The sequence below is a fragment of the Oryza brachyantha genome, chromosome 12, assembly GCF_000231095.2.
Source record: "Oryza brachyantha chromosome 12, ObraRS2, whole genome shotgun sequence".
NCBI classification, from domain to species: domain Eukaryota; kingdom Viridiplantae; phylum Streptophyta; class Magnoliopsida; order Poales; family Poaceae; genus Oryza; species Oryza brachyantha.
Genome location: NC_023174.2, coordinates 4,318,982 through 4,346,515, shown reverse-complemented (window position 1 = coordinate 4,346,515; position 27,534 = coordinate 4,318,982). Strand labels below are relative to the sequence as shown.

At 38.9% G+C, this 27,534-nt stretch overlaps 3 protein-coding genes and 1 non-coding gene across 4 annotated transcripts; 1 reads left to right on the top strand and 3 right to left on the bottom strand.

Annotated features, from left to right (window-relative positions):
* The first annotated feature begins 2,125 nt into the window (after positions 1 to 2,125).
* On the top strand, positions 2,126 to 2,248 carry LOC121056085. Its single transcript, XR_005812988.1, has one exon. It is a non-coding gene; the product is annotated as a small nucleolar RNA snoR86 (small nucleolar RNA).
* A 5,969-nt stretch (positions 2,249 to 8,217) lies between these two features.
* Positions 8,218 to 10,641, bottom strand: LOC102711761 (2-alkenal reductase (NADP(+)-dependent)-like). Its single transcript, XM_006664375.3, has 5 exons — positions 10,329 to 10,641; positions 9,662 to 9,839; positions 9,109 to 9,275; positions 8,902 to 8,984; positions 8,218 to 8,815 (listed from the first exon to the last, which is right to left on the bottom strand). Exons 1-5 carry the CDS (start codon positions 10,563 to 10,565, stop codon positions 8,437 to 8,439), a joined length of 1,044 nt encoding a protein of 347 aa, XP_006664438.1. The 5' UTR covers positions 10,566 to 10,641; the 3' UTR covers positions 8,218 to 8,436.
* Positions 10,642 to 13,973: 3,332 nt separating this feature from the next.
* Positions 13,974 to 16,339, bottom strand: LOC102709126 (2-alkenal reductase (NADP(+)-dependent)-like). The gene is made up of 5 exons (XM_015843076.2): positions 15,967 to 16,339; positions 15,535 to 15,712; positions 15,252 to 15,418; positions 14,453 to 14,535; positions 13,974 to 14,365 (listed from the first exon to the last, which is right to left on the bottom strand). The coding sequence occupies exons 1-5, from the start codon at positions 16,276 to 16,278 to the stop codon at positions 13,990 to 13,992; spliced, it is 1,116 nt and encodes a 371-aa protein (XP_015698562.1). The 5' UTR covers positions 16,279 to 16,339; the 3' UTR covers positions 13,974 to 13,989.
* An 8,143-nt stretch (positions 16,340 to 24,482) lies between these two features.
* LOC102708850 (2-alkenal reductase (NADP(+)-dependent)-like) lies at positions 24,483 to 27,277 on the bottom strand. Its single transcript, XM_015843351.2, has 5 exons — positions 27,013 to 27,277; positions 26,557 to 26,734; positions 26,061 to 26,227; positions 25,273 to 25,355; positions 24,483 to 25,175 (listed from the first exon to the last, which is right to left on the bottom strand). The coding sequence occupies exons 1-5, from the start codon at positions 27,241 to 27,243 to the stop codon at positions 24,797 to 24,799; spliced, it is 1,038 nt and encodes a 345-aa protein (XP_015698837.1). The 5' UTR covers positions 27,244 to 27,277; the 3' UTR covers positions 24,483 to 24,796.
* Positions 27,278 to 27,534: the final 257 nt, after the last annotated feature.

The following is a 27,534-nucleotide window of genomic DNA, read 5'->3' as shown; positions in this document are numbered from 1 at the left end:
GCCACCATATGCATCCATGATCTCCAAGAATGAAGCTCTCAAGAACACTCTAACTAAACACATATCCTTAACCTTGATTCTCACAATAATCACTCTAGAAGGTGTTAGAACAAGTTAGGGAGGCTTGAGAGATGCTAGAATAGCCCAAGGAGTCTACAGATTCGAACTGGGAGCCTCACCAACGAATAGACCACTTGGTTCCAATATACAGTGCTGTCATATGTCATGTAGCTGTTGGGAAAGTACAAAGGGCCAGATCGTCTGGCCAACACTTAGGTGTCTGCTTTAAGCTAGGGGCCGGGCTATCTGGCTCTGGCCGGACTGTCCGGTCCAGCTTCTCTGGAATTTTAAAACCTAAGCATCTACATCTGACTCGACTCACTCATGGATGCATATAGGGATTCTTGTGACCCCTCTTGATAGTACGGAGTTCCTACAACTAAAAATCAAACATAAAAAGCCTTTAACTCTGTCGAACTTCGTCTAGGATCACTTTGATCAATCAATTTGCGCGATCCTTGATGAACCGAAATTTCTTCACTGCATCACAAACTCATTAGTGCACAAATGCTTGACTTGAATTATCATTAATTATCCAAAGCTCGATTAGGAGCCAGAAGCATTTTCAAGGCCATTCTTAGTGTAATATTTTGTCGTGTGGTTTTCATAGTGCCAAATTATCAAAAACATGTTTATGATAATTTTGCAAATTTACACAAAAAATTTAAATAAGATGAATGGTCAAACATTGATCCAAAAGTTCAATGGCGTTAAACTAAAAAAAATAAATAGAGGGAGTACTTCAATATATGGGTGTGCTCTACTTGGATCCAATCTATCGACCGCTTATTCACTTCCCTGACCCGTCACTTATTCACCTCTGTGTTGCAATCTAAACTGCAGTCTTACTGCTGAAGTGGTGTGGTTCCAAGAGGAAGAGAAGGGAAAGAAGAAATCGAGAGGAGGGAGTGGGTCCCATTATTTTTTAATCTTTACGTGTCTTTTAGTTTTTGATTTTTACATAGGGCAACGGCGGTACAAGGCGTGGGGCAGCTTGGGCTGGAGCCGCACAATTTTTATTTTTAGTTAAAAATTTATTCAAAAGATTTATATTTCATTGTCAAGCCCTTGGCTTAATAAATTTCTGGTTCCGCCCCTCGGAGTCACGTATGTACTACATGGGACAAAGTCTAAGCCAAACAAGCTAGTTAGACGCCACATCAAACAAAACCGATGTCAAAACCATTAGGGGACTCAATTTACATTGGTTTTACAAGTTGAAGGATAATGTATACCCGGTTTTACACTTGAGGGATGCAAATGAAACTCAGCTGATACTTGAAGGATAAAATGTAGACTTTTGCCTTTAAGTTTGATATAAAAATCATAGGAGGAAGGAACATAAAGAAAAATGTGAAAGAAGAGAAAGAGGAGGAGCCCAGGAGGAGGGAGACGCATGATATATATATATACATATATATATATATATATATATAACATATATACATACATATATATATATATATACATACATATATATATATATATATATACATACATATATATATATATATACATACATATATATATATATATACATACATATATATATATATATATATATATATATATAGAGAGGCCCATTTCCGTGGCCTACTCATGGAAAGTTCCAACTCGGCCCATAAAAGGCCCATCCGGCCCAACAGAGACTGCAGCCCGAAGGGACGGAGGATTAGGGTTTCTCTCCCCCCTATAAATGGAGCCCTCCAGCCGCCGTCTCCATTCATCGCCTGCCGCCTGCTCCCCTCCAGCCGCCTCACCTGTTCCTCCCCCATTGCTCTGCGATCGATCTAGATTGAAGTAGCTCTCGGTTTGATTTGACCTCGTGTTCATGTGGCTTTGGAGCTCTGAATCGGTGGTGAATCTTGCGTTCTTATTTGTTCTTTTAGGTTTCATTTGTTCTTGTGTGGTTCCTTGTTTCTTTGCAAAACAACCGACGAAGAGGGTTTTGTTGGATCGAACGAGATGAGTTCGATTTTGGATTGGTTGGGTTTCTGAAGCATTGAATCTGTTGGGGAAGGGGAAAGAAAGAAAGTAAGAAGGATACAAAAAAAGCCAATTTGCAGAGCAAAGGGGCCAGATGCAGTGGCGATCTTTGCATTGAAGGTTGGCGACAGCGAGACGCAGTTCTCCGTGCCGCTCAGATTTTACCTCTGTTTTGTGACGGCCTCGAACAAGCTGCGACATTCCAAATTTGCTCCTCTTTCTCTGATGACCTCTTCGACTTTCTTTTTATTGTTCTTTTCACTGTTTTTTTTTCTCGGAGCTCTCCTCTGAGCTGTTCATTTTTATTTTCCTTCCATTTGTAGACAGTCGCATTGGAAGAAAATGCACACCGGAAGGTACTAAAAAATGTGTGTTAACGGATGGATCAAACGTAAATCTCGTTTAACAGATAACTCAATCAGACATGACTGCAATATTGCGTTTCCCAGTTACAATTTGCTACAAATAAATGTTCTCTCCAGATTTGGTGGCGATACTGGATCATAGACAACTCTGAACCTCGAGTCGTAGCACATGCCCAGCGCAAAACAAAATCCATATATCCTGAATTCCTCAGACAAGAACCGTTTTTGAGTTCACGCACGTGCAATGCACGTTTTCTCCATAAAAATATTTAAATAGTTGTTAAAACAGAAGGAAACTGCTTAAAAAAGGAAATACATGCTCTAAATAATTCAATAGAAAAAAGGGAATACATGCTCTAAATAATTGATTCATAACTCATACAGTGAACAAATGCAGAATGCCAAAGTAACAAATTTAGATTGAATAAAAACTTACCGGCATTCAGAGTTTCAGCATTCAGAGTTTCAGATAGGCATATGACTGACCAAAGTTACAGATTTGACAAAAAAAGATTGCAAATTAATTCCATAAATCAATTATAAACTTGAGTACTTATAATTCACAGCTCAGACACACTTTAGTTTTAGTTTTAAGAAGAACACAAAAAATAATACATGCTCTAAATGACTGCTTTATAACCCATACAGTGAATCATGTGTTATCTATAGTAATTTGGAAGCCGTAGATGTTAACTCAGAATAGGAGAAAATTGGTGTATATTTTTTTACCTGTAAATCTGTAATTGTAATTGTAGACAGTCGAGGTATATAACATCCTGTATTTTCTATTGAATTGAGCTGATACCGAAAAAGGGCATCCACCAAGGGGCAGAATCAGCAGGGAGGGGCAGAATCAGCAGGGGAAGATCAGTAGCAGCAGCAGATTGACATGGTTGGGCAGCGCCTTGGAGCGGACGTTTGAGGCTTGGAGTTGACTGACAACGTGGCCGCAGCATACGATTGGAAGTGGCTGACTATGGAGAAGAAGTGGCGGGGTGACAGAGGCGACCATCGGTTATAGATGGCCATATGGGCCGGGCTTTAATGGTGGCATGGGCATGCCCTGATAAAGCACGGACCAAACATAACCTGACATGAATAATTGCGTGCCTGTGCCGGCCCGGCCTGTGACTATGTATCGTGCTGGCCTGTGACTATGTATCGTGCTTAGGCCGTAACCCCGGCACGGGGGGCTGGCACGAGCACGGCCTGTTAACGGGGATGGCCTGATATGGCCTGTTTTATATGCCTATTTGTTTTTTTATAGCTTTATATGTGTGATTTCTATGTTTAAAATTATAAATTTGAGGAGTTATATAATTTTGGTTGTCTAAGTTGATAATGGATGTCTGGACTGGATCATTGGGTGCTTTTCATTGTCAACAAGTGTTTTTTTTTATTTTTGAACTATTGACTAGCTGTTAATTTTGTATTTTGAGATTTGTGTTGGAGTTCGGGCCAACACGAGCACATCGGGCCTAACGGGCTGGCACGACACGTATAAAATATCCCCGTGTCATGCCTGGGCTTATTGCAAAGCACGACACGCGGCACGACACGACACGACTAGCCAATCGTGCCTATCATGCTCATGCCTTAACGGGCCGTGCCTATTCGTGCTCGTGCTATGCCGTGCCAGGTGGCCCAGATGGCTATGTATACCATCGGGAGGGCGGTTATGGATGAGACCAGTGCTGGTTCTGCAAAAACAGGCTACGACGTGGATGAGGCCAGGGGTGAGGGGTGACGGAGAAGATGACTGGCAGAGAGCACCGGCATAGATACGATCGGCAGTGAGGCAACAACGGCTGGACGTGGTATGGACGGAAGAGCAGCAGCGTGGACATTGTCCGTGGAGAGCAATTTTCGCGCATAGATTGCGTGCACTTTGGAGTGGTTTAGGGATGTGCCCATAGGATTGTAGGAGAGGGACTTTTCAGAGCGTTTTAGGCCATTGGATAGATATATTTTACGGTTGACAATTGATGAAGACAATCTTGTGTATAGATCAGCTCTCAAGCTTCGCCGTGGCTGCCCGTTGAGCATGGGCTTGATTGGAATTAGGTCTTGTTTAGTTTGCAAATTCTTTTGTAAAAGCATCACATTAAGTTTTTAAAAGCACATTTGAAGTATTAAACGTAGTTTAATTATAAAACAAATTTCAAATTCTGTCTGGAAACCACGAGATAATCTTTTGAGTCTAATTAATTCGTTATTAGCACATGTTGGTTACTATAGCATTTATAGCTAATCGTGTTTTAATTAGGCTCAAAAGATTTATCTCATGCATAACTATGTAATTAGTTTTAATGTCTCATGCATAACTGTGTAATTAGTTTTAATGTGTCATGCATAACTGTGTAATTAGTTTAATGTTTATATATATTTAATGTTTTATTTAGGTGTCCGAAAAATTTGATGTGATATTTTAGAAAAAGTTTTTGAAAACTAAATAGGACCTTAAGAGGCTGGCGAGCTGATCGTATGGTTGGGCTTGGCTTGAGTTTGAGTTCGCATGGTTGGGCTTGGCTTGAGAGGCAGGCGAGCTGATCGTAAGCCTTCTTTCTTTTCAGTTCATTTTTTAAATGAGCCGGCTTGCCAGCATAGCAAAAAAAAACAAAAGAAAAAAACTGTATCTGAGCGACGGTTAAATTGAAGAAAACCATAACCAATGACCAACCTCAGTGGCTTGATTATACTTAAAGATCATCCTTTCGGTGGCTTGATTATGCTTAAAGATCATCCTTTCAGTGGCTTGATTATGCTTAAAGATCATCCTTGCAATTGAACGGATAAAAACTAGCGAACAGGATGGGTTTTTTTTTAGTGAAGAGAGGGCACGGGAGCCGGAGGTGGGGTCGGTGGAAGAAGACGATGGAAAAGCAGCAGTGGGACGTGAAAAAATCATGAAGATGGCATGGTTATAATTTGACAAAATTTTAATGACACATATACGATTTCTTAAATAGTAATGATATTTTTTTAAAACTGTGAAATTTATAGTGGTATGGATCCAATTAACCTTTTTCTTTATGCTCTCAAGTGGCTCTTTTGTTGGTGAACCTAAGCTGCCATGTGTTCACCTACATTATCTTATTGTTTAGCGGAGTTGTTCCTCAATTTTTGGTTATCATGTAGATTATAAAGAATCAAATACGTCAACTTGTTATCCTTTTGATTATTTGTATTTTTTTTCAAGGTTTTTGTCCTAGTTATAAGTTATATACGGAGAATTTTTTTTACTAGAAGCCTCATGAGACAGTACGTGAGCGGAGTCATGTTTTAGCTTGTTTTTCTAACCAAGCTGAGCCAAGGCAAGTCTATATTCATGTGATCCTTCACGAGCTGAGCCAACCTCGTTTCCACCTCTAATCCCCATTACCATTAATTCCTAGACATGATGTGACAACACATGCCGCATACGCAACTGGCTGTACCAGCTGGGCTAAGTTCAGCACACTAAAATGAGAAAAATCATTAGCACATGATTAATATTGAGTTTTAGCTATTTCAAACTTGAAAATGGATTATTCTAATTTTTTAAACAATTTATATATTTTTTCAAAGATACACCTTTGAAAAGCTCGGGTAGCATGTACACGGAAAAATAGAGAAAATTTAGCCTCAATTGTAACTTACGAAAGCGCCTGTAGTCTAGCGCGGTGAGAAGCAATCGGATGGCTGTTGGGCAAGGTGGTAATTGACAATACATGACACCCGATGCTCGCGATAGTTGCGATTCGGCGAGGCACACGGTGACCATGCAACTAGGGTGGTTCACCATTGGGCTAGGAGGGCCGGTGTGGCGGGCATTAGAGCAGGTACAATAGCAGCTATAAGCCAACTATAAGCATATTTTAAATAGATAAGAGGGGAGAGAATAGAGATGGATTACTAATTTGTAGCCAGCTGTACACGGGTTCTAAGACAAAATATGTGTATGACATATGAGACCATATATTGATCTTTTATAGGTAACTATTGTATGAATTGGCTATAGATGAATTGAAGCTAGTAGTTGGCTATACTATTGAACTTGCTCTTAGGAGTGTGGCATGGCTTGCTAGGAAGGCTGCCCGACTCAATGAGCAATAGGCAGCTGAGCTGCGCGAGGTACATTAATTTGTGATGAAAGGTTCACTAGTTTTCACCGAATCTTCAATTACGCACCAATAACTTTTTTTTATTTTGACCTATTACATTCAGTTCCGAAGACAAAAAGTATACTTTCTGAAGGCCTAAAAACTATTCTATTCTAAAGTGGAGAAAGCAGAACCTTTCTTTCCTCGTTGTAAGCCCTTCTGTCCTGCTTTGGCCTTTCTACTTGTCGAATCGAGACCCTGCTGGAAAATCAGCTTCGAACGAGGTGAACCTTGTTGTGGCAATCTTCAGTTTGGCATGATTGAATGCATAGGTGTTCGGTTAATTTGGTGATGTAATTATGTTCATATTTGTTAAGTTTTGTGAACATTGTCGATGTAAGATTTGAATTATGAGAAAGAGAAAAGATAGGCTGAAATGAGCAAATTTTATGTCAAAATCTTAGGTATATAGATAAGGGCAAAAATACCATTGATATATTAAAGTAGGGGCAAGTATACAATAGTAACAAAGGGTATTCATGTAGTTTTACTACATACTTAACTCCGTCAAAAAGACTTAAATAAATATGGCAAACCCTAACCTCGATTAAAAAAGTAAAAGCAAAATTACAAACCTTAAAAAAATTATAACATCACAAATGAATATGAAAATAGAGGTAAAAACAGGGCCAACCCCGAGGCAGGTCGTTCGGAGCGACCGTCCTAGGCCCCAGCCTATGTATATATATTTACTAGCTGAATGTTCATGCTTTATTATGGATAAGACTCTGTTTAGTTCTTAAAAACTTTTTCCGGTAGAAATCGTGAAATATTAAATATACATAAATATTAAAACTAATTACACAGTTATGGGAAAAATTATGAGACGAATCTTTTAAGCCTAATTAGGACATGATTAGCCACAAGTGCTACAGTAATCAACATGTGCTAATGATAGATTGAATAGACTCAGAAGATTCGTCTCGTGGTTTCCAATCGGAATCTAAAATTTGTTTTGTAATTAAACTACGTTTAATACTTTAAATGCGTGTCCAAAAACTTGATGTGATGTTTTTGCAAAATATTTTTGTAAATATATTAATATTGCCTAAAAGAAATAAAAAAATATTTTTCATTAGATATGTTATACATATTTTTACAGGGAATATTCAACTTATATCTAGCTATCTTCTTAGATTTAATTGTTTTTTAATATTAGTAAGTTCAATGGAAAATTTGTAAACTGTATAATAGTATAATAGGGGTACTGTCACCGGTACTGCTTTCTTTTTTAAAGTAGTATAGATGAATTTAGAGGTCCTAAGTCTGTTTCTGCTTCCGCTGTGCATGATTTCCATTATGAGATCACATCAAATCCTATTTCCATGATTTCAATTTATGGCTTTTCTCCACCTTTTAGTCTGAGCTAATTTCCACGATCGGGATGGAGCCACGTCACGTCAACTGCCAGCCACGTCAACCAACTCCATGATCTGTAATGCACAGGTAATACATACGGAGATTCCTAGTTGTTTTATTATAAGTTGATTTTTTTTTTGTAATTGCAATGCATGAGACACTGCTAGTTATTTTACCATAAGTTAATTTTTTCCACGTGAAAATTTATGGAGTAGTTAGCACATAAGTATAAAAGAGGGCCAATATAGTCATTTTTAGAAAAATCTGCAAGTCAAGTGATGGTCAACCAATTCTCTAATAGAATGAGCATAGAGATGATCAAAATCAAAATTAAGTGGCATGAAAGGAATAAAGTAAAATTCAGAAATACATAAGGGATTGAACAAAGCTATGTAGGGAATTTTCTCTCTGTATATAATGGTCCAAATTGTGGCACACCTTAGGTGGTGGTTAGGGTTTTCTAGGGTTGACGCCCCTAAACATGCATACTAAAAGTGGACGCCCAAACCAAGTAGTGCGGTGCATTACTCATGTGCGATAGTGACAAGTTGTTTGCCAACATTATGACCGGTGAAGAGCTTGAGAAGCGCCGATGGCGCCGAATCAATCCCCTCAACAATGTCCTCCACATAAGTCACCTTCCGTTCCTTTAGGTATTCGGCCATCTCCTTCTCAAACCGGTAGTACATATCATAGTAGTTGAACACCAAGAACCCCTCCATGCGTAGGTGCTTCGTGACAATGTAGAAAAGATTCCCCACCCTCTCTGGCTGCTCTAGGTTGTACTGCGAGATCATCCCGCATGCCGCAATCCGGCCACCCAGTCGCATGTTGGGCAACACGGCATCTAGCGTCTTGCCACCAACATTCTCGAAGTAGATGTCGATCCCCTTCGGAAAGAACCTATGACCATTCATGCTAACACGTGTCAGTATTTTGTGTCGATTGAACTATAGAAATTGTATTTTATTATTGGAAGTAGTGTGGACCTCCTTAGAGCTCCCTCAAGGTTTGGCTCCTCCTTGTAGTTGAAAGCATCATCGAAGCCAAACTTGGTCTTTAAGAGGTTGACCTGGAGATACAACAGATGAATTTTCAGCAAATGTATTGGCATCCAATTGGGGTTCAGAAATGGTATTGATTAATTTAGGATTATCGATCTGAGAATGCAGAGCATGTGAGATTGTTGTACAAACCTTCTCATCAGAGCCAGCACTGCCAACCACATAGCAGCCTGTAATCTTAGCAAGCTGACCAACAATCTGACCGACGGCGCCGGATGCCGCTGAGACGAAGACATACTCACCTTTCTTAGGCTTGGATACTTCGAAGAATCCAACATATGCAGTAAGCCCAGGCATTCCTATATGAATTATGAATGATATGAAACAGTTAAAAAAAATTAAGCGAATAGATTGGGGGATTGTATGAACTATTAAATATAACTGCACGTTAACTGAAAATGGCATGCACTCCCCCGTTCTATATTATAAGATGTTTTGGCTCCTTTAAGACCGATCTATGAATCAATAAATATGTTTTATATATGTGTTTAGATTTATTAGTATATTAATATAAATATAAGGAGGGCTAGAAAATCATTTAATATGAAACAGATGTAATAACACTTCTTTCGCATAAAAAGGTTAATGGGATTAATCCGATTTCTGAAACCAGTATCGTAGATAACAAAATTTGTTTGTGACAAGAACAAAAGATCTAGGATATACACACTGACAGTGAACTCACCCAGAACACCAGTGTAGTAGGTCAGAGGAAGTTCAGGGTGATTGATATGGAAAAGTGACTCTGGGTTGTTGATCACAGTGTATTCTTCCCATCCTGTTATCCCCCAGACAAGATCACCGGCCTTGAAATCTGGGTGTCCGGATGATATCACCTTCGACACGCCAAAATTTGCCAAGACCTGAAAGTTATTTTTAGCCCCGGAGGTGAGCAAATTAAAATTGTATTTTATGAGGTTTCCAGTGAATGAAAAAAAGATCTATATTTGTTCAGACTTATATCTCAATAATCTCATCAACCTTTGCATTCAGGGTTTTTTTCAGTTCTGAGGGAAAAAGAAAAAGGCACAGCTAGACAGCTCCCAAAATTCAAGGATAAACCATGTGTGGTCTACAAACATTAGGTTTGAGTTCAAAAGAAGAAAAAAAGAACTGGATTTTTTTTCTACATGCATAAACTTGGAAAGCTAGGGAGCTGTACAGATTTCAAACACCGAATTTGTTAGTCCGGTAAACATTCAGGTAAAAAAAAGAAGATAGTACTGCAGGTAATTTGTGACCATCAATGGTATACATACATAAAAGTGCACATACATATTAATTATAATTATAAGACTATTGATATTGTTAACTTATAAGAATCAGATCCATGACGTTGAAAGCTCTCTTACCTCCCCTGGGACAAAGTCCGGGACATAGCTCGGCACCTCATGGTGGGTCATCCGGTTACGCATGTAGGGATCACACGAGACATAGAGATTCTTCACCACCACCGCCTTCGACCCTATCGGGACGTCCAACGTTGCCTCCGCCATCACCACCTCCATGTCATCCTCGGAGAGGGCTCCCGTCACGTACCGCTTTAGTATCACCCTCTTGTTGCTCACCGTCGTCGTCGCCGCCGCCATTGCCGCCGCCACCTGTGCTCGCTTCGTCCTTTTTTTCTTTTCCTTTCCTTCTCCCAGTGAGCTAAACGGTAGGGTGCCGAGCAGCAAGTAGATGTATATATACGCGGTGCCGCAGGCAGAATGACGCTGGCCTCTCATCTCACGGAGCAACATATTCCATGACGATTTTGAACTGTATTCCCTCCGGTTTTTTCATTTGACGTCGTTGAATCTTGGATGATCATTTTTTCTTATTAAGAAATTTATATAATTATTAATTATTTTGTTATGATTTGATTTATCACTAAAGAAACTTTACGAATAACTTATAATTTTGTATATTTAGATAAATTTTTTGAATAAGATGAACAGTTAAATCAAAATAAAAAAGTTAACGATGTCAAATAAAAAAAATCAGAACGAGGACCTTGGACGGTCAGGGTGGGTTAGTGGCACCGCGACTAAGCGGTTTGCAGCAGCTAACACGTCTCAGTCCATGGGTCTGGCTAGTATCTGGTTGGGGTTTGGTGATGAGGCTAGCAAGGAGCCAACGAGCCGTTTCTTCATCTAGCACATATGTAGCTGTACCACCACTGCTTCAACACCACACACATAACAAATGGATCACACACAAGGGAGACATACACGTTGCTATGCACGGTGGTGAACTAGCCAGTGATAGTGTGATTCCGTAAGCACATTTTTCTAACTGCTAAATGATTTTTTTTTTAAAAAAATATATAGAAAAGTTAATTTTAAAAAATCACATTAATCTGTTTTTTAAGCTTTTTATAACTAACGTGTAATAAATCATATGTTAATCCGATGTCACGTTTTCCGTGACTCCTGGTGAGCGTGAAAGGGGACACCGCGACCATGATCTTTCTTCCAATAAAAATCATATCGTGCACGTGCAGTAAATTAATCAACAAACCCTCTCCGGCCTCAAAATTTTCTTATTAAATAAAACTTTTTAGCAAGTAATTTTATTACTAAACCACCGGGAATTTTTTTCAAATCTAAACCTTTTGGCCACGCCAGTGCTAATGGCGCGGCAAGACAACGCTGTCATGTAGCCTAATCGGCGTGGCATTGTGTGGCAGTTTTGCCACGCCACAATGGCGTGATAACCCGTTTCGTCACGCCAATGTTGGTGACGTGGCCAAAAAGTTCATGCGGTGGAAATATTTTCTTGGAAGGTTTAGTAATAAAACTATTTCTTAAAAAGGTTTAAAAAATAAAAAAATTTCGCGGGCCTCCTGGGTTATGGGTTCAAGTGGCTATGATTTGCTCCCAGGGTAGAGCATCTTCATGGCTACGATCATGAAAGGCTCACTTGGAGGTATCCCAACTGCATGGGATCGGTTTTGTTCAGCGGAGGTGCAGAAATTTGATTGATTGGAACTAGCATCAATTGCTAATTTGTCAAATAAACATCATATAAGTGGGAAAAATGATTGAAAACTATGAGGAGTTTGACGAGTTGATGAATCAATTGTTGTCATATGATCCTGTTGCTAGCATGTTAATTAAAAAGAAAATCAAGCATGCTGTGATGCTTCATTGTCCTTGCCTCCTTGAGACTTAGAAATGCCTCACGATCTTGCTTCAGTATTAGGAAGAATTGACTAAGAGTACAGTACTCCAACTTACCTCTCTCTAGAGGTAAGAGAGCCATCAAAGATCCTCACCGTTGATTATTAATAACATAAAAAAATATTTACTCTTCGATTGATAGAGGGAAATGTTAATTAATTATCCATGTATTTACCCTTCCAAAAAAAAAAGACTTTGCCGTGTTGTATACCTATCAAAGCATAAAAGTCCATCCAAATATGCACCAAAGCTAGCATAATCAAAGTTTAACACACTGGGTGAAACTTTGAGATATTCAATGTAAAGGTTGTTGAGCGTAGAAAAGGTTGTATTTTCATGTTTCAAACTGCTATATGTAAGTAGAATTTAGATATGACCGAAAAAATTGAAATTATTTAAAAACTTCCACCAAAAGAATGAAAGGAAAAACACTCCTTTAATCTGTTTGTAGTATTTTTCATTCAAAATTTGAAATTTAATAGAATAACTTAATAATATTACACTGTTTTTATATTACTACAAGGAAAATTGATCCTTTCCATATTCTGATGTAGTGATTCATATTAATTGACCTTAAATGATAATAAATGTCATCTTACCTCCTATAAGGTAAGATGAATATTATCTCTTAGATCAACCTTTGATGGATGGTTCAAAATAGTTTTGGTGTACCCTAAAAAAATCCAAGAGTTATGATATCTAGAGAATTCAGGCGACTCAATGTAAACGTCAATTTGAGAGTTCCAGTTAGGGATGGCAATTCGGGTACGGGTCCTGGGTACCCGCTGGGTACCCGACCTGACGGTAACGGGTATGTGTATGATTTTTTACCTGCGGGTAGTACCGTACCCGACATGAATCGATGCGGGTATAAGTACGGGTATTTCCCACCCACGGGTAACCCATTAGGTACCAAACGTATCCCACATATTGAATTTTGTCTAAAAATTTATTATGTTATTCATGTAATAATATTTGCGATATACTTCCTTTTAGCTAAAAACTTTGATATGACCTATGTCTTGAACTTTTGATGTGTGATGCAATATTGAATGGTTGAATCTGAACATTAGGTAATGTGCTATGTGGTGTTATTATCGCTATCATTAGTTTGTTGTATTTGTTGGAATATTTTATCATGAGCAATATGTTGTATTTGTTGAACTTTTCATGTGTGATGCAAGATTATATTATAAGCAGTATATAGTTTGTTGTGTATGTTGGAATGATTATTTTGATGTGCTTTTGACATGTGAAATGGTAGACCCAACGGGTAACCGATACCCGCCCGGTACCCGACGGGTACGGATTTAGATTTTACCCGTGAGCACGAGTACGGGTAGGGAATTCTACCCGCAGCCTTCACGTTGGCGGACGGGTAATTGCTCTACCCGCACCAAACCTGACCCGTTGACATCCCTAGTTCTAGTTAGAGATGCTTATCCCACCAAGCATGTTTACGAGTAACAAACATTGTTTACTGAGCGTGCAGATGATCGACACACCCCGATCTTTTGGCTTCAACTTATGCTTATAAGCCGAAATTCGAATTTTCAATCTTAAATTTAGAGTTGATTTTGAGATTTTCTCATCAAAATTTATTTTTTAGCCTTGACATTTAGATTGCTATTAACACATATATAAAACACTTATTTCTAAATTATTTTTTATTTATAAATATGTCGTTTGACTTTTTTCTTGAAAAAGCGAAAAAATAGCTGCTGAGAATGTGCAGACCAACTTGTTTGACAAAATGTTTGCATGAATGGCATATCGAAGGGCTCAAGGAGTATACTACATCTATCCTAAGAAATGGTCTCGTAAGAGCATCTCCAACAGACAACCCAAATCAGTCTCGTGGGATGGTGACCAGCTGCTTGCCGACATTACTACTAGTGTAGAGTCTGATGAGGGCTGCCGGTGCTGCATCAAGCCCCTCGACGATGTCCTGCAAATACTCCACCTTCCCTTCCTTCAGGTATCCCGCCATCTCCTCAAACTGGCGATACATGCCAAAATAGTCGAACACAAGGAACCCCTCCATGCGCAACCTCTTGGTGATGATGTAGAAGAGGTTGTGCACGCCATCTGGGGAGTCCAAGTTGTACTGTGAGATCATCCCACACGCCGCGATCCGGCCAAACAGCCGCATGTTGGGTAGCACAGCGTCCAGTGTTGATCCACCCACATTCTCAAAGTAAATGTCAATCCCCTTCGGGAAGTACCTAATGAGATGATCATCGAGAATAGAATGGGTCACCTCGTTAGAACATGGGAATTTTATTTCGTTATGATAAGGGAGGTGCATGAACCTCTTCAAAGCCACATCGAGATCTGGCTCTTTCTTGTAGTTGAAAGCATCGTCGAATCCGAACTTGGTCTTCAGTAGGTTGACCTGGAGATGCAGTAGATGGATTTTCATAAAATGTTATATAGATTTTGAGGTATATCAGTTTGTGGAGATGCATGATTGGGTGGATCTAACTTCCCAGAAAAAAATACTCTGATCTATGTGGTAGAAAGTGTAGACCATTGGGCCACCGGTGGAAACGCTATATTCAGTTTATTTTAATGTATGCACAATCTGGGGTAACATACACGTATCCACAAGATCTCCATTAATTATTGGGTGTTTCATTATTTAGTCCACAACTTGATGTATTTTATTTTTTATTTTTCCACTTAGTTTGGAACTATATATTATACTAACGTTGACGTTGGGCGCAGTGCGTCATACAAATGCATTATTCGCAGACGCCAAAATAGGAGGTAATTAATTGCCATCGTTAGTGAAGCAGAACAGGGTCAACTGTTCATGATCCTGGGTTGCAAATAACAGAGAGCCAAGGAGATGCTACTTCTCTTCAAAGTAAATGTCTTTTTCCATGAAATGTAGTAGTTTTGAATGGATTTGATTTTGATGTCTAGCAGTTTAATTAGCAGTTACTCCCTCTTTCATATTATAACACTTTTTAAGTTTGCCTAGATTCATCTATATATCGATGTATATGTTTTGTATATATGTTTGAATTTATTAGCACATAAATAAATCTAGAAAAGGTTAAAAAGTATTATAACATGAAACAAAGAGAATACGATATTAATACAAACCTTCTCGTCAGAACCAGCACTGCCGACCACATGGCAGCCTGTGATCTTAGCAAGCTGCCCAACAATCTGACCAACGGCGCCTGATGCTGTGGAGACGAAGACATGCTCACCTTTCTTCGGCTTGCACACCTCAAAGAACCCAGCATATGCAGTAAGCCCAGCAATTCCTGAATCATCAGAGATTCCATTCAGCTAGGGATAACTGGCAATGGCATTCCTGAATTTGCCCCAGCTAGAGAGCATGCTCATCATCATTGACAGGTCTGAGTTACAGTGAACCTACCAAGAACACCGGTGTAGTAAGACAGAGGAAGATCAGGGTGATTGATCTTGGAGAGAGACTCTGGGTTATCGATCAGGGTGTATTCTTCCCATCCGGTCACACCCCACACAAGGTCACCGGCCTTGAAATCAGGGTGCCCGGATGATATAACCTTCATCACGCCATAATTTGTTAAAACCTGCAAGATTTTTGGCCACAGGGACAACAAAATTGTAAGGTTAATTTGCAGCCACTACCAACACAAATTCGTCGGGACATTAGTGCCGGTTGGATAATACCCGTCACAAACAAACCAGCGGTACGAAAACAAAAACTCTGGATCAGATCCTAGAGAAATTAACTTCATATCTACATAATCTCACTAAAAACAACATTATTATTGTACCGAGTACCAATGCAAAGCACATTAACTAGGGAGAATCGAGCATGCACCTCTCCAGGGACGTAGTCTGGAACATAGCTAGGCACCTCGTGACGGGTCATCCGGCTGCGCATGTATGGGTCACAGGAGATATACAGATTCTTCACCAGAACCGCTGCCAACCCTGCATCCGCCGGTGGCAGCGGTGCCTCCGCAGTCACCACCTCCATGTCGTCCTCCGACAGCATTGCCAACCCTGCATCCGCCGGTGGCAGCGGTGTCTCCGCAGTCACCACCTCCATGTCGTCCTCCGACAGCATCCCTGTCACGTACCGCTTCAGGATCACTCTCCTGTTTGTCACCGCCGCCGTCACCATCACCATTGCCGACGATTCTCGCTGCGCTTCTAGAAGCTATTGTGGAGTGGAAAGTGAGAGAGACTAGATCAAACAAACGCCTACAAACTTACACATATATGTATAGGAAAATTAGAGAGAGAGAGACATGGGCGATCGTCGTGACGGAATCAACAGTGTGCTGAGTTTTCAGTCTTGTGAACAGCTGAAGTAGCAGCCGTGATGATTGACCAGTCTGACACGACGCGGAGCAGCTGTTAGCAGTTAGCAGCACGTCTCTCACATGATCATTGTGTTTAAAATATTAAACACATATATAGCTACATTTATGTATGCCATAAGAGGGTAATAATTAACCAAAAAGATCTGTACAATCATTTCTGTCCTGACTGGGACCTTGGATGGTTGGATTGCTTCTGCCAATAATTGTACTATCAAGGTACAGCTGCTGTACATTGTGGTACCGAAAAAGACAAAAAATGACAAGGTGCTACCTCAAGTAGATCTAAATGCTGTCGCTCTTCAAATTATCATTATAAATATGCATAATATCGTCAATATTACAAGAGATTTTTTCCGGTCCAACGAAAAGTACCTTGTACCGGTACCTCGAGGTACCAAATCATTTCCCACCATTGGATCTAGTTGAGTAGGATGTGCGCTATTAGATCCAACGATCAGAAACGATTTGGTACCACGATGTACTGGTAGCTCGAGGTACTTTTTGTTATTTTTCGTTAGACTATAAAATTGCTCTTCAATCCGCAACTCTACTATAAATACATTTAATTTTATATACTTTTAATTGATATCATGTTGTCATTATATATATTTAGTTTAGAGATGTGGTCGTACCAACTAATTAATTGTTACCGACGCAATCTTCAACCCTTATCTTTTCTCTTCCGCTTATGCTTATAAATCAAAATTTAAATTTTTAACCTTAAGTTCGGAGTTTATTTCAGAGTTTTTCACCTTGACTTTTAGATCACTAAGAATATGTATATAATAGTATCGACGATTGATGTCGGCAATAAACTTATAGAGTGACTATTAGGCTCGGAACTCGATGGTTAGAATGAAGAAGAAGGCGATTTACCCAGGTTCAGGCTCTCGGCTAAGCGAGATAATACCTTACTCATGCTTGGTGATTGTATTGCGTAGATGAATCTCCGTGCCCTTAAGGGGGCACCCCGTATCCCATTATATAGTGGGGGAAGGATTATAAATATGATAGAGTCCTAATCTAACAAGACTAATATCTATCCTAATTCGATTACTCGGGTCTGGAATACATGGCATGCAATCCAGTACATGCTAAACTCCAAGCCGACACCATGCAAATATAAACTCTTTCCTATTCGGTACTCCTTTGACCGTACGTACTCGTGTGGTCATCAGATACCCCTAGTACGGGTGTCCCACAAATAGTTTTATTCATAAATTATTTTTTGTTTGCAAACATGTCATCAAACAATCACCCCCTTCAATTTGAATCAGAAAGTTAACATGCACATCTAAAGAGGCTTCTCTAACTTGCTATCCTCTTACATATATTAGTCAGTAGTGACATATTGTCTACTAGCTATCGGGACCACATATTAACCAATCAAAATCCAAGGACGGTATACTGCTTCCTTGCACATCATCGATCTCTCCTGCTATGCTAATCTGGAATCACATGGAATTGGATCATCTACCATTCAATGCTAATGGCACCGGATGAATAGTATGGTGAAATTGGCATAATTCTATCTGTTTCGTTTCTAGATGGAGGGTTAGAGATTGATCTGCTACGGTACACCACAGTAAATTTATTATAGTTTTGTCTATATTGATTTGCTACAGTAACATACACCATATCTGCTACAGTGTAGCGCTGTTTTTCTCTCTTTATTTCACTGTGCTATCCTACCATTGCTATGCAATGACAGGTGATCCGAATCCACCCCAGAAATCGTCAATATCAGCAACTTTTATTTCAATATAATATATCTACACGTTCAGTTCTTATTTTATACAATATATACTCTAACTGATCCATAAACATGGTTCACATAAAGAGGTAGAGAATTAACTATACAAAGCGAACTATTCTAGCCGTGCAATCGAGTCTACCTTCATCTTCCACATAATCAAATTACACTACCCACGAAACAAGTACATGACAAACAAGTACATGACAATAATGACAATAATAATAATAGTAAATGCAAGTCAATATATTTACTATCTTTCTCACATGCACGATGAATAGCACTCCATCTAGTCAGGATTACTTGTTTCTGATAGGCAAATACTACTAACAGTAAGTCCGCGTTCGACAGTACTACTATTAATCTGGATCTCTTTCTTTTTTCATATACATGCTTCCCAAATTGCTAAACGGTGTGTTTTTTTAAAAAAAATTTATAAGAAAGTTGTTTTAAAAAATCACATTAATTTATTTTATAATTTTTATAACTAATAATTAATTAATCATGTGCTAATCCATCGTTACGTTTCCGCGCGGGTTATCTAACGTATCCTATATATGGTGAAAGTGGCCCAAGTCAATTTTACTATCTTCTACAGTACATGGTCTTTACCGGGAGTAGAACCAATCTAAATCGTTTATTGTTTTTAAACCAATGAATTATATCTACTCCCTCCGTTTCATATTATAATACTTTCTGGATTTATCTAAATTTATCTATTTTTGAATGTATATATTATATATATGTCAAAATTCATTAGTATATATATGAATCTAGGCAAGAGCAGAAAGTCATCTATTGAATGGAGGAAAAATTTATATTACCACGTCAAACGCTAGTAGTAGAATGTTTTTTCTACTGGTTAAGTGCTGCAAATATTTAGGCTATCTTTATTTCAGAAGTCAAACACGAGTGATGTATTATGGTATCGTCTGAATATTTAGATTTGAAGACTCCTATTGCTTTCCCCGTATGTATAAACATAATCAATTAGGTTTGTCCCCTTCTACACTGAATGAAACCAAGATGGAACCAAAGTTGACTTCGAAACTTAAAACAAAATTTAGTTTTATTGTGGACAAACTTATTTTAATGTGTAGAATCTGTCGTAGTAAGATTTATCTTCAAGGCTTCAATGAATAAAATTAAATTTTATTGTGGACAAACTTATTTTAAGAGCATCTCCAAGAGTTGCCTAATATAAGTCCAAAAATATAAACTTTGCTACTAGAGGCTAAAAGTATTCCTCAAACAGTTCCCTAAATTAGCTCCCAAATTTTTATTAACCCCAAACACTGATCTGTTTTGACCCAAATTTTAGCCTTGTGGTGAGGGTGCGAATAGCAAACTTGTGCCACTGTTTTAAGCTGACGCTTTTTTTTTCGTCCTAGGCCCCACCGCCCTTGAGCTTTGTCTCCGCTGCCGCACCCTCGGGCCTCCTCCCCATGTCGCGCCCGCACGGCCGGTTCCGCGGCGCCGCGTGCTCCGGCCTCCTCCAAGCCGTTGCACTCTGGCCTCCTCGCCGGCCCCGCTGCCATCTGACCTGCTCCCCGCCGCCGCACCCCGGCCTCGTCGCCGACCCCACTTTCCTCCGGCCTCCTCCCCGGCCTCGCCACACTCCGGCCTACTCCCCGCCGCCGTGGCCCTCAGGCGACCACCTGGCCGCAGTTGCAGCCCTCCCACCCTTAAGCCTTCATTTTTTTTGCATATAAAAGTATAATTTTTTATTAGTTGCCTAGTCCAATGTCCTTGACAACAATACGCATATGCTAATTCCAAAAATCAATCCATTCTACATATTTGATTATTTGGCTTAGAAAATTTCAATTACTATCAGTCCACAGTCCACTAATGGGAGCATTAAGTGCATACTGAAACATTAAGTGATCCAAAAAATGCTAAATCCATATTTTCTCAGATATTACTCAAATCCATAATAAGGTCTGAATTTCTCAAACTGAAGGTCATTCCTAATTTTGTGCATCCTCATCCAGCCGCCGTTGCAGCATCAGTAAACATTCCTCTCTCTCTCTCTCTCTCCATACTTGTTCATACTTGTGGCCATTCTGTCGTGGATGAAGATGAGTTTAGTAACAGTGATGACTGATGAAGTATTGTCCATTGCTTGTATGGGAATGTATAAGTTCTGCTCGTGCTTCAATAGATTTTTCAATTTTTCCACATCCATTATTTAACAATCTTGATATTCTTGTGCTTCCCTGGTACTCTGATTCTCCAATGATCATGTATTCATGTTGATTTTTGTGTTAAATTCATATCATATATTAATTTCTCATGAGTATATTGTTTGAACAATTCTCACCTAATAAAGAGTACGGTGCTAGAGATTGTTGATTTCAGGATTACATGTTTTCATCTTATTAGTGATGGCACTGTTCATCGTACCAAATAAATATGTCTTAATCAGGCTCAGCCTATGCAAATTCTGTTATAGCTTGATTTTTTTTGAGATGATACTCACAATATTTGATTTTTTTATGATAGGCTCAATATTTTGTTGCTTTCATTTATACTCAAGACTGTTCTATCAGCTAGTCATCCTAAAAAATAACCAATTTTTGTACTCCGAGGTGAAGATTTGAAAAGAGCTCAAGGATTAAAAATAAAATTTTACCTTTATTATAAAGTACTAGCTTAATGCATGTGCTTTGTTATGGATAACAAAATATATATTATATTGACTAAATAAGTAAAAAAATATAATTTGCATAAAATGTGTTCCCATCTTTTCTATACAGAATATTTGCCTTAGTTTAATTTTATATATGGCCAAAAAGTTCGTGGAGTGGAAGTAGATGTGATGGACTCAATGCCAGATTGTCACCACAGCTGCCTTCTTTACTATAGAGATTCGTGCTAAAATGTACAGTTCTTTGGACATTCCATCTTCAAATGCAAAATGCAGGCCCACACTGTTAGTTCTGAATCTAAGAAGTCAAATGAGATACCCGTTTATTTAATTCTTTAAGATAATATCAATAAAACTCGTGGTTACCCATGTAAACTATGAAAATCATTTTTAGCTCTGAATTCACATTTTCCCCATCACACGAAAATGCCCAAGTTTTGAATTCAAAACATAGAAATATGAAGTATTGCTCACTGCCAATGCCCATGACAAGCAATTCAGCACATCACTATCACGAGATGGCGACCAGCGAACTTATTTTATTTTTTAAACTTTTTTAAGAAATAATTTTATTACTAAACCTCCGGGAAAAATATTTTCGATCCACTGCACGAACCTTTTAGCCACGCCACCAATATTGACAGAGCAAAACAGTTGTTACCAGCTAGCAGGACGTCTCTCACATAATCATTGTGTTTAAAATATTAAACATTTATAGCTACTTGCTGATAATTGGATGGTTGGACTGCTTCTGCTGAAAACTGTACTATCAAGCTACAAAACTTCTGAACATTGTGGTAACGAAAAAGAACAATAAAAGGGAGAAGGTGGTGCCTCAAGTAGATCGAAATGCTGTCTATTATTGTTCTTCTATTAATCATCATAATTATGCATAATATTGTCGATATTACACAAATATCTGCAACTCTACTGTAAATGCATTTAACTTTATATGCTTTCACTTCATATTATGTTGTCTACCAACTAATTAACTGCCACTAAAGCGAACTTCCACCCTTATCTTTTCGCTTCTACTTATACTTATAAATCAAATTTTAAATTTTTAATATTAAATTTGGAGTTGATTTCAGAAGTTTTCACCAAAGTTTATTTTTTAACCTTTGTTTTTATATCGCTAAGAATATATATATATATATATATATATATGTATGTATGTATATATAAACATTTTACTCACAAATTATTGTTTATTTACAAATGTGCCACCAAACAATCACCCCCTTCAATTTGAATCAGAAAGTTCACGTGCACGTCGGACAAGGCTTCTCTAATTTGCTATCCTCTTACATAGGTTAGTGACATATGGCCCACTAGCTATGGGACCACATATTAACCACTCAAAATCAGAGGACGGTATATTGCTTCCATGCACATTATCGATCTCTCTTGCTATGCTAATCCGGAATGACAGTATAAATCATCAATGCCAGCAACTTTTATTTCATTATAATATATCTACTCTACATCTACGTACACATTCAGTTCTCTTCTTATACAATATATACTCTAGCTGATCCACAAACATGGTTCACACAAAGAGGTTATAACTAATAAAATGCATTGAGATTAATATTCATAAGACACCATTCATATAAGTTGCATGCGTATACATCGTACGTTCGGAATATGTCTTTATTTGTACTTCTTCTTTTAGAAGTTCGAGTTCCTGCGGAGTCAATCGTTTCAACTGAATCCGGAGGGACTCGTTGTGTTTTCTATCTAGGCAAATCCATATTTGGATCATATTGATAGTTATTTCAAGTATTTGCAACCTATATGACCCTCACCATTGCACAGAAAACCAGAGCTTTACTTTTAAATGTTAATTATGTGCATGTATATATGTGGATCAAGTCCTTGATGATCTTACTTGTTGGCAACTTGTACTTGTGTGTTGTAGAGTATATCATAAGGTAAACTAACATATGGCATGTGAGCGTCGTAGCGATCGTGTCGACCACATGACCTGGAATGGGACGGGCTAGCTTAGCAATACTTTCTTTATGGCTTTATCCTATGGGCTAAGGACTTCCGTGAACCCCGTGAGCATGGGCTAGCGATGAGGATTACTGTTGTTGCGGGATCCGACTAGATGATGTGGATTGTCGTTATTGCGGAATCCGATGATTGATATGCTTTTGTTGCGGGGATCACCCACGAAGATAATTGACAGATGGGATTGATGAAAAGCTTGTGATCTTGACCTTTCTGGCATACAATGTGAAGTGTGTTTAAAGCGACGACGGGCATGGGGATTGAAAGGTTTAAGACATCTGTGGGTACAACGACAAACCTCTAGAGAGTGCATTGAATTGTGATAGGTCACTCCATGTTTTGGGTAGAAACTGCGAACGTGTCACGAAAGGAACCTATTAGAGGTTCTACCCTGTGGTACCTCATGTGCAGTAGAATTTCAAATTAAAATTTGAGGTTTTTGATAGAAAGAATTGCCAAAATCATTAGAAATTCCATGAATAATCTTGGATCCTGTAGTTATTGCATTCAAACACTGCATTTCTATTTATGGTCTTCTTAAGTACCTTTTGTACTCATCCCCTATATATGTTAATTCCTTGGATATAGATGCTGAAGCACTAGAAACCAATGAAGAAGAGTATAATGAAGGAGCGGAAGAGAAGCAGACGGTGGATGAGAACCTTGAAGAACTTTATGATCATGTCGAGGCTAACTTTGGGGAGTAGTGTCTGATGCGTTTGGCATAGTAGGGGTAGTAGCAATGAAATGTTAGTATTACAAATACCAGTGGTAGTTCTAGTAGTTGGAGTGCTTTTGTTGTATATATTTATAACTTATGGCTTGTATCTTTTGTTGTTGTTACTCGAGTTATGTGCTGAGCTTAATCGTTTAGGGTATTGTAATAATCGGAACCACTATATAAGGAGCTCGTATGTGTAGACGTGGTGGCAGGATTCATTAAGTACTAGATGATATCTGGCGCTTTGTCATGAGATACACGGATTAAACTATGCTAAATATTGTTGAGATGGCAGATGATATGCGTTGAAATATTGTGAAAGTGATATAGGGGATGATTTGATAGGCTTGTACATTAATATTTATAATGCAATGAATTGTAGATGATATAGTATGCTTGCATGAGCTTTAGATATAATAATTGCTAATGAATAATGTTGTGACATGTTTTCATATTGAGTTTTATAGCCAGTGGGAATCATCCATACAGTGTTGTACTATCAACTAGTCCTCCTAGAAAATAACCAATTTTGCACTAGAAGGTGAAGAATAGAGTTTGAAAAATGCTTAAGGGTTAAAAATAAAATTTTCCCTTTATTAAAAACTACTAGCTTAATGCATGTGCTTTGTAATGGATAACAAAATATATTATAATGTTGACTAAATAAGTAAAAAAATATAATTTGCATAAAAATGTTCCCATCTTTTCTATAGAGAATATTTGCCTTAGTTTAATTTTTATGTGGCTATCTATTTAAATCTGGTGGTTTCTTGATATTAAATTTACAGTGGAAGTAGATGGGGGTGATGGATTCAATGCCAGATTGTCACCACCACTGCCTTCTTTCAAAATAAGAACCACAGAAAATATTCGTGTTCAAATGTACACTTCTTTGGACATTCCCATCTTCAAAAGCAAAATGCAGTCCCACACCATTAGTTCTGAATCTATGAAGTCAAGTGAGATGCCCATTTATTTAATTCTTTAAGATAATATAAATAAAGCTCATGGACATCCATATGTAAACTATGAAAATCATTTTTAAATCTAAACGCACGGATTTCAGATCTGGTGGCGGGAGCATTCACTACTTCCCCATCACATGAACATACTCAAGTTTTGGATTCAAATCATAGCAATATCAAGCATTGCTCACACGACCCTCCCAAGCAATTCAACACATCACTCTCGCGAGATGGCAACCAGCTGCTTGCCGACATTACGACCAGTGAAGAGTCCGATGAGGGCTGCCGGTGCTGCATCAAGCCCCTCGACAATGTCCTCCACATACTCCACCTTACCTTCCTTCAAGTATCCCGCCATCTCCTCCTCAAATTGGTGATACATGCCCTTATAGTCAAACACAACAAACCCCTCCATGCGCAACCTCTTGGTGATGATGTAGAAGAGGTTGTGCACACCATCCGGGGACTCCAGGTTATACTGTGAGATCATCCCACACGCCGCGATCCGGCCAAACAACCGCATATTAGGTAGCACAGCATCAAGTGTTGATCCGCCAACATTATCAAAGTAGATGTCAATCCCCTCTGGGAAGTACCTAATAAGATGACGACCATCGAGAGTAGAATCGGTCAGTGTTTGCCTCTTTAGAACATGGGAATTTTATTTCATTATGACAAGGGAGGAGCATGAACCTCTTCAAAGCTGTATCGAGATCTAGCTCTTTCTTGTAGTTAAAAGCATCATCCAATCCAAACTTGGTCTTCAGCAGGTTGACCTAGAGATGCAGTAGATGGATTTTCATATAAAATGTTATATTGATTCTGAGGTATATCAGTTGAGGAGATGCATGATTGGGGGGATCTTAATTCCCAGAAACAAAGCTCTGATCTATGTGGTAGAAATTTGACATTATTGTGCCACGGATGGAAATGCTATATTCAGTTTATTTTAATGTATGCACAATCTAGGGTTACATACACGTATCCACAAGATCTCCATTATTGGGTGTTTCATTATTTAGTCCACAAATTGATGTATTTTATTTTTCATTTTTCCACTTAGTTTGGAACTATTATACTAACGTTGACGTTGGGAGCAGTGCATCAAACAAATGCATTATTTGCAGGCGTCAAATAGAAGGTAATTAATTGCCATCCTTAGTGAAGCAAAACAGGGTCAGATGTTCATGATCCTGCGTTGCAAATAACAGAGCCAAGGAGATGCTAGTCATGCTACTTCTCAAGCAAATGGCTTTTTCCCATGAAATGTAGTAGTTTGGAATGGATTTGATTTTGAAGTCTAGCGGTTTAATTAGCATCTAATCCCTCTGTTTTATATTATAAGATTGTCTAAATCATCTATGTATTAATGTGTATATTTCATTTATATGTCTAGATTAATTAGCATACAAGTAAATCTAAGCAAGATCAAAAAATTTTATAACGTTGAACAGACAGAATAATAAGATATTAATACAAACCTTCTCGTCAGAACCAGCACTGCCGACCACATGGCAGCCTGTGATCTTAGCAAGCTGTCCAACAAGCTGACCTACGGCGCCGGATGCCGAGGAGACGAACACATGCTCACCTTTCTTCGGCTTGCACACCTCAAAGAATCCAACATATGCACTAAGCCCAGGCAATCCTGAATCATCAGAGATTCCATTCAGCTAGAGATAACTGGCAATGGCATTCCTGAATTTGCCCCAGCAAGAGAGCATACTCATCATCAACAATTTTTTACATAATGAATTTGTTATATTCTAGTTTTGGACTTAAAAAGAAGCTACAACCACTTATTACAAACATGAAATAAATCAACACGTACCATTTGGCTTTCACAAAGACCAGAACAAACCGGAAGACAATAAAAGAAACATGATGCTTTAACAGGAGATAACTTTATTGAATCCTACTGCTAAATCTCTAACCAAAACATGCAAAGAGTCGATAGATGAGTTATAGTGAACCTACCAAGCACACCAGTGTAGTAGGACAGAGGAAGATCAGGGTGATTGATCTTGGAGAGAGACTCTGGCTTGTCGATCAGGGTGTATTCTTCCCATCCGGTCACGCCCCAAACTAGGTCACCGGCCTTGAAACCTGGGTGCCCAGATGATATCACCTTCATCACGCCATAATTTGTCAAAACCTGCAAGTTTTTCAGCCACAGGACAACAAAGTTGTAAGGTTTGCGGTACTCACTACCACACAAGGACGCAAATTCACCAAAGGCATTAGTGCTGGTTAAACAATTCCGTCCCAAACAAACGACCCATACGTAGAAAAAACTCTGGATCAGATGCTAGAAATTAACTTCATATCTAAATAATCTCATTGAAAGCGACATTATTATTATTATACTGAGTAAATATGCAAAGAATATTAACTGGGGAGACTCTGACATGAAAGAATCAAAGAAGTACGTACCTCCCCAGGGATGTAGTCCGCAACATAGGTAGACACCTCATGACGGATCATCCGGTTACGCATGTAGGGGTCACAGGAGATGTACAAATTTTTCACTAGAACCGCCGCCGACCCGGCCACCGGCGGCGGTGGCGTCTCCCCTGTCACCACCTCCATGGCATCCTCCGAAAATAGCCCTGGCTGCACGTACCGCTTCAGGATCACTCTCCTGTTGGTCACCGCCATCGCCATTGCCACCGCTTCTGGCTGCGCTGCAAGCTATCGTGGACTGGAAAGAGAGACTACAACAAAGAAAGGCATACATACACATATATGTATAGGAAAATGAGAGAGAGAGGGAGAGATGGGCGATCGTCGACATGACGTGTGTGATCATGACGGAATCAACAGCGTGCTGAGTTTTCAGTCTGAACAGCTGAAGTAGCGGCCGTAATGATTGACCAGTCTGATAGGGCACAGAGCAGCTGTTAGCAGTTAGCAGCATGTCTCTCACATGATCATTGTGTTTAAAATATTAAACAT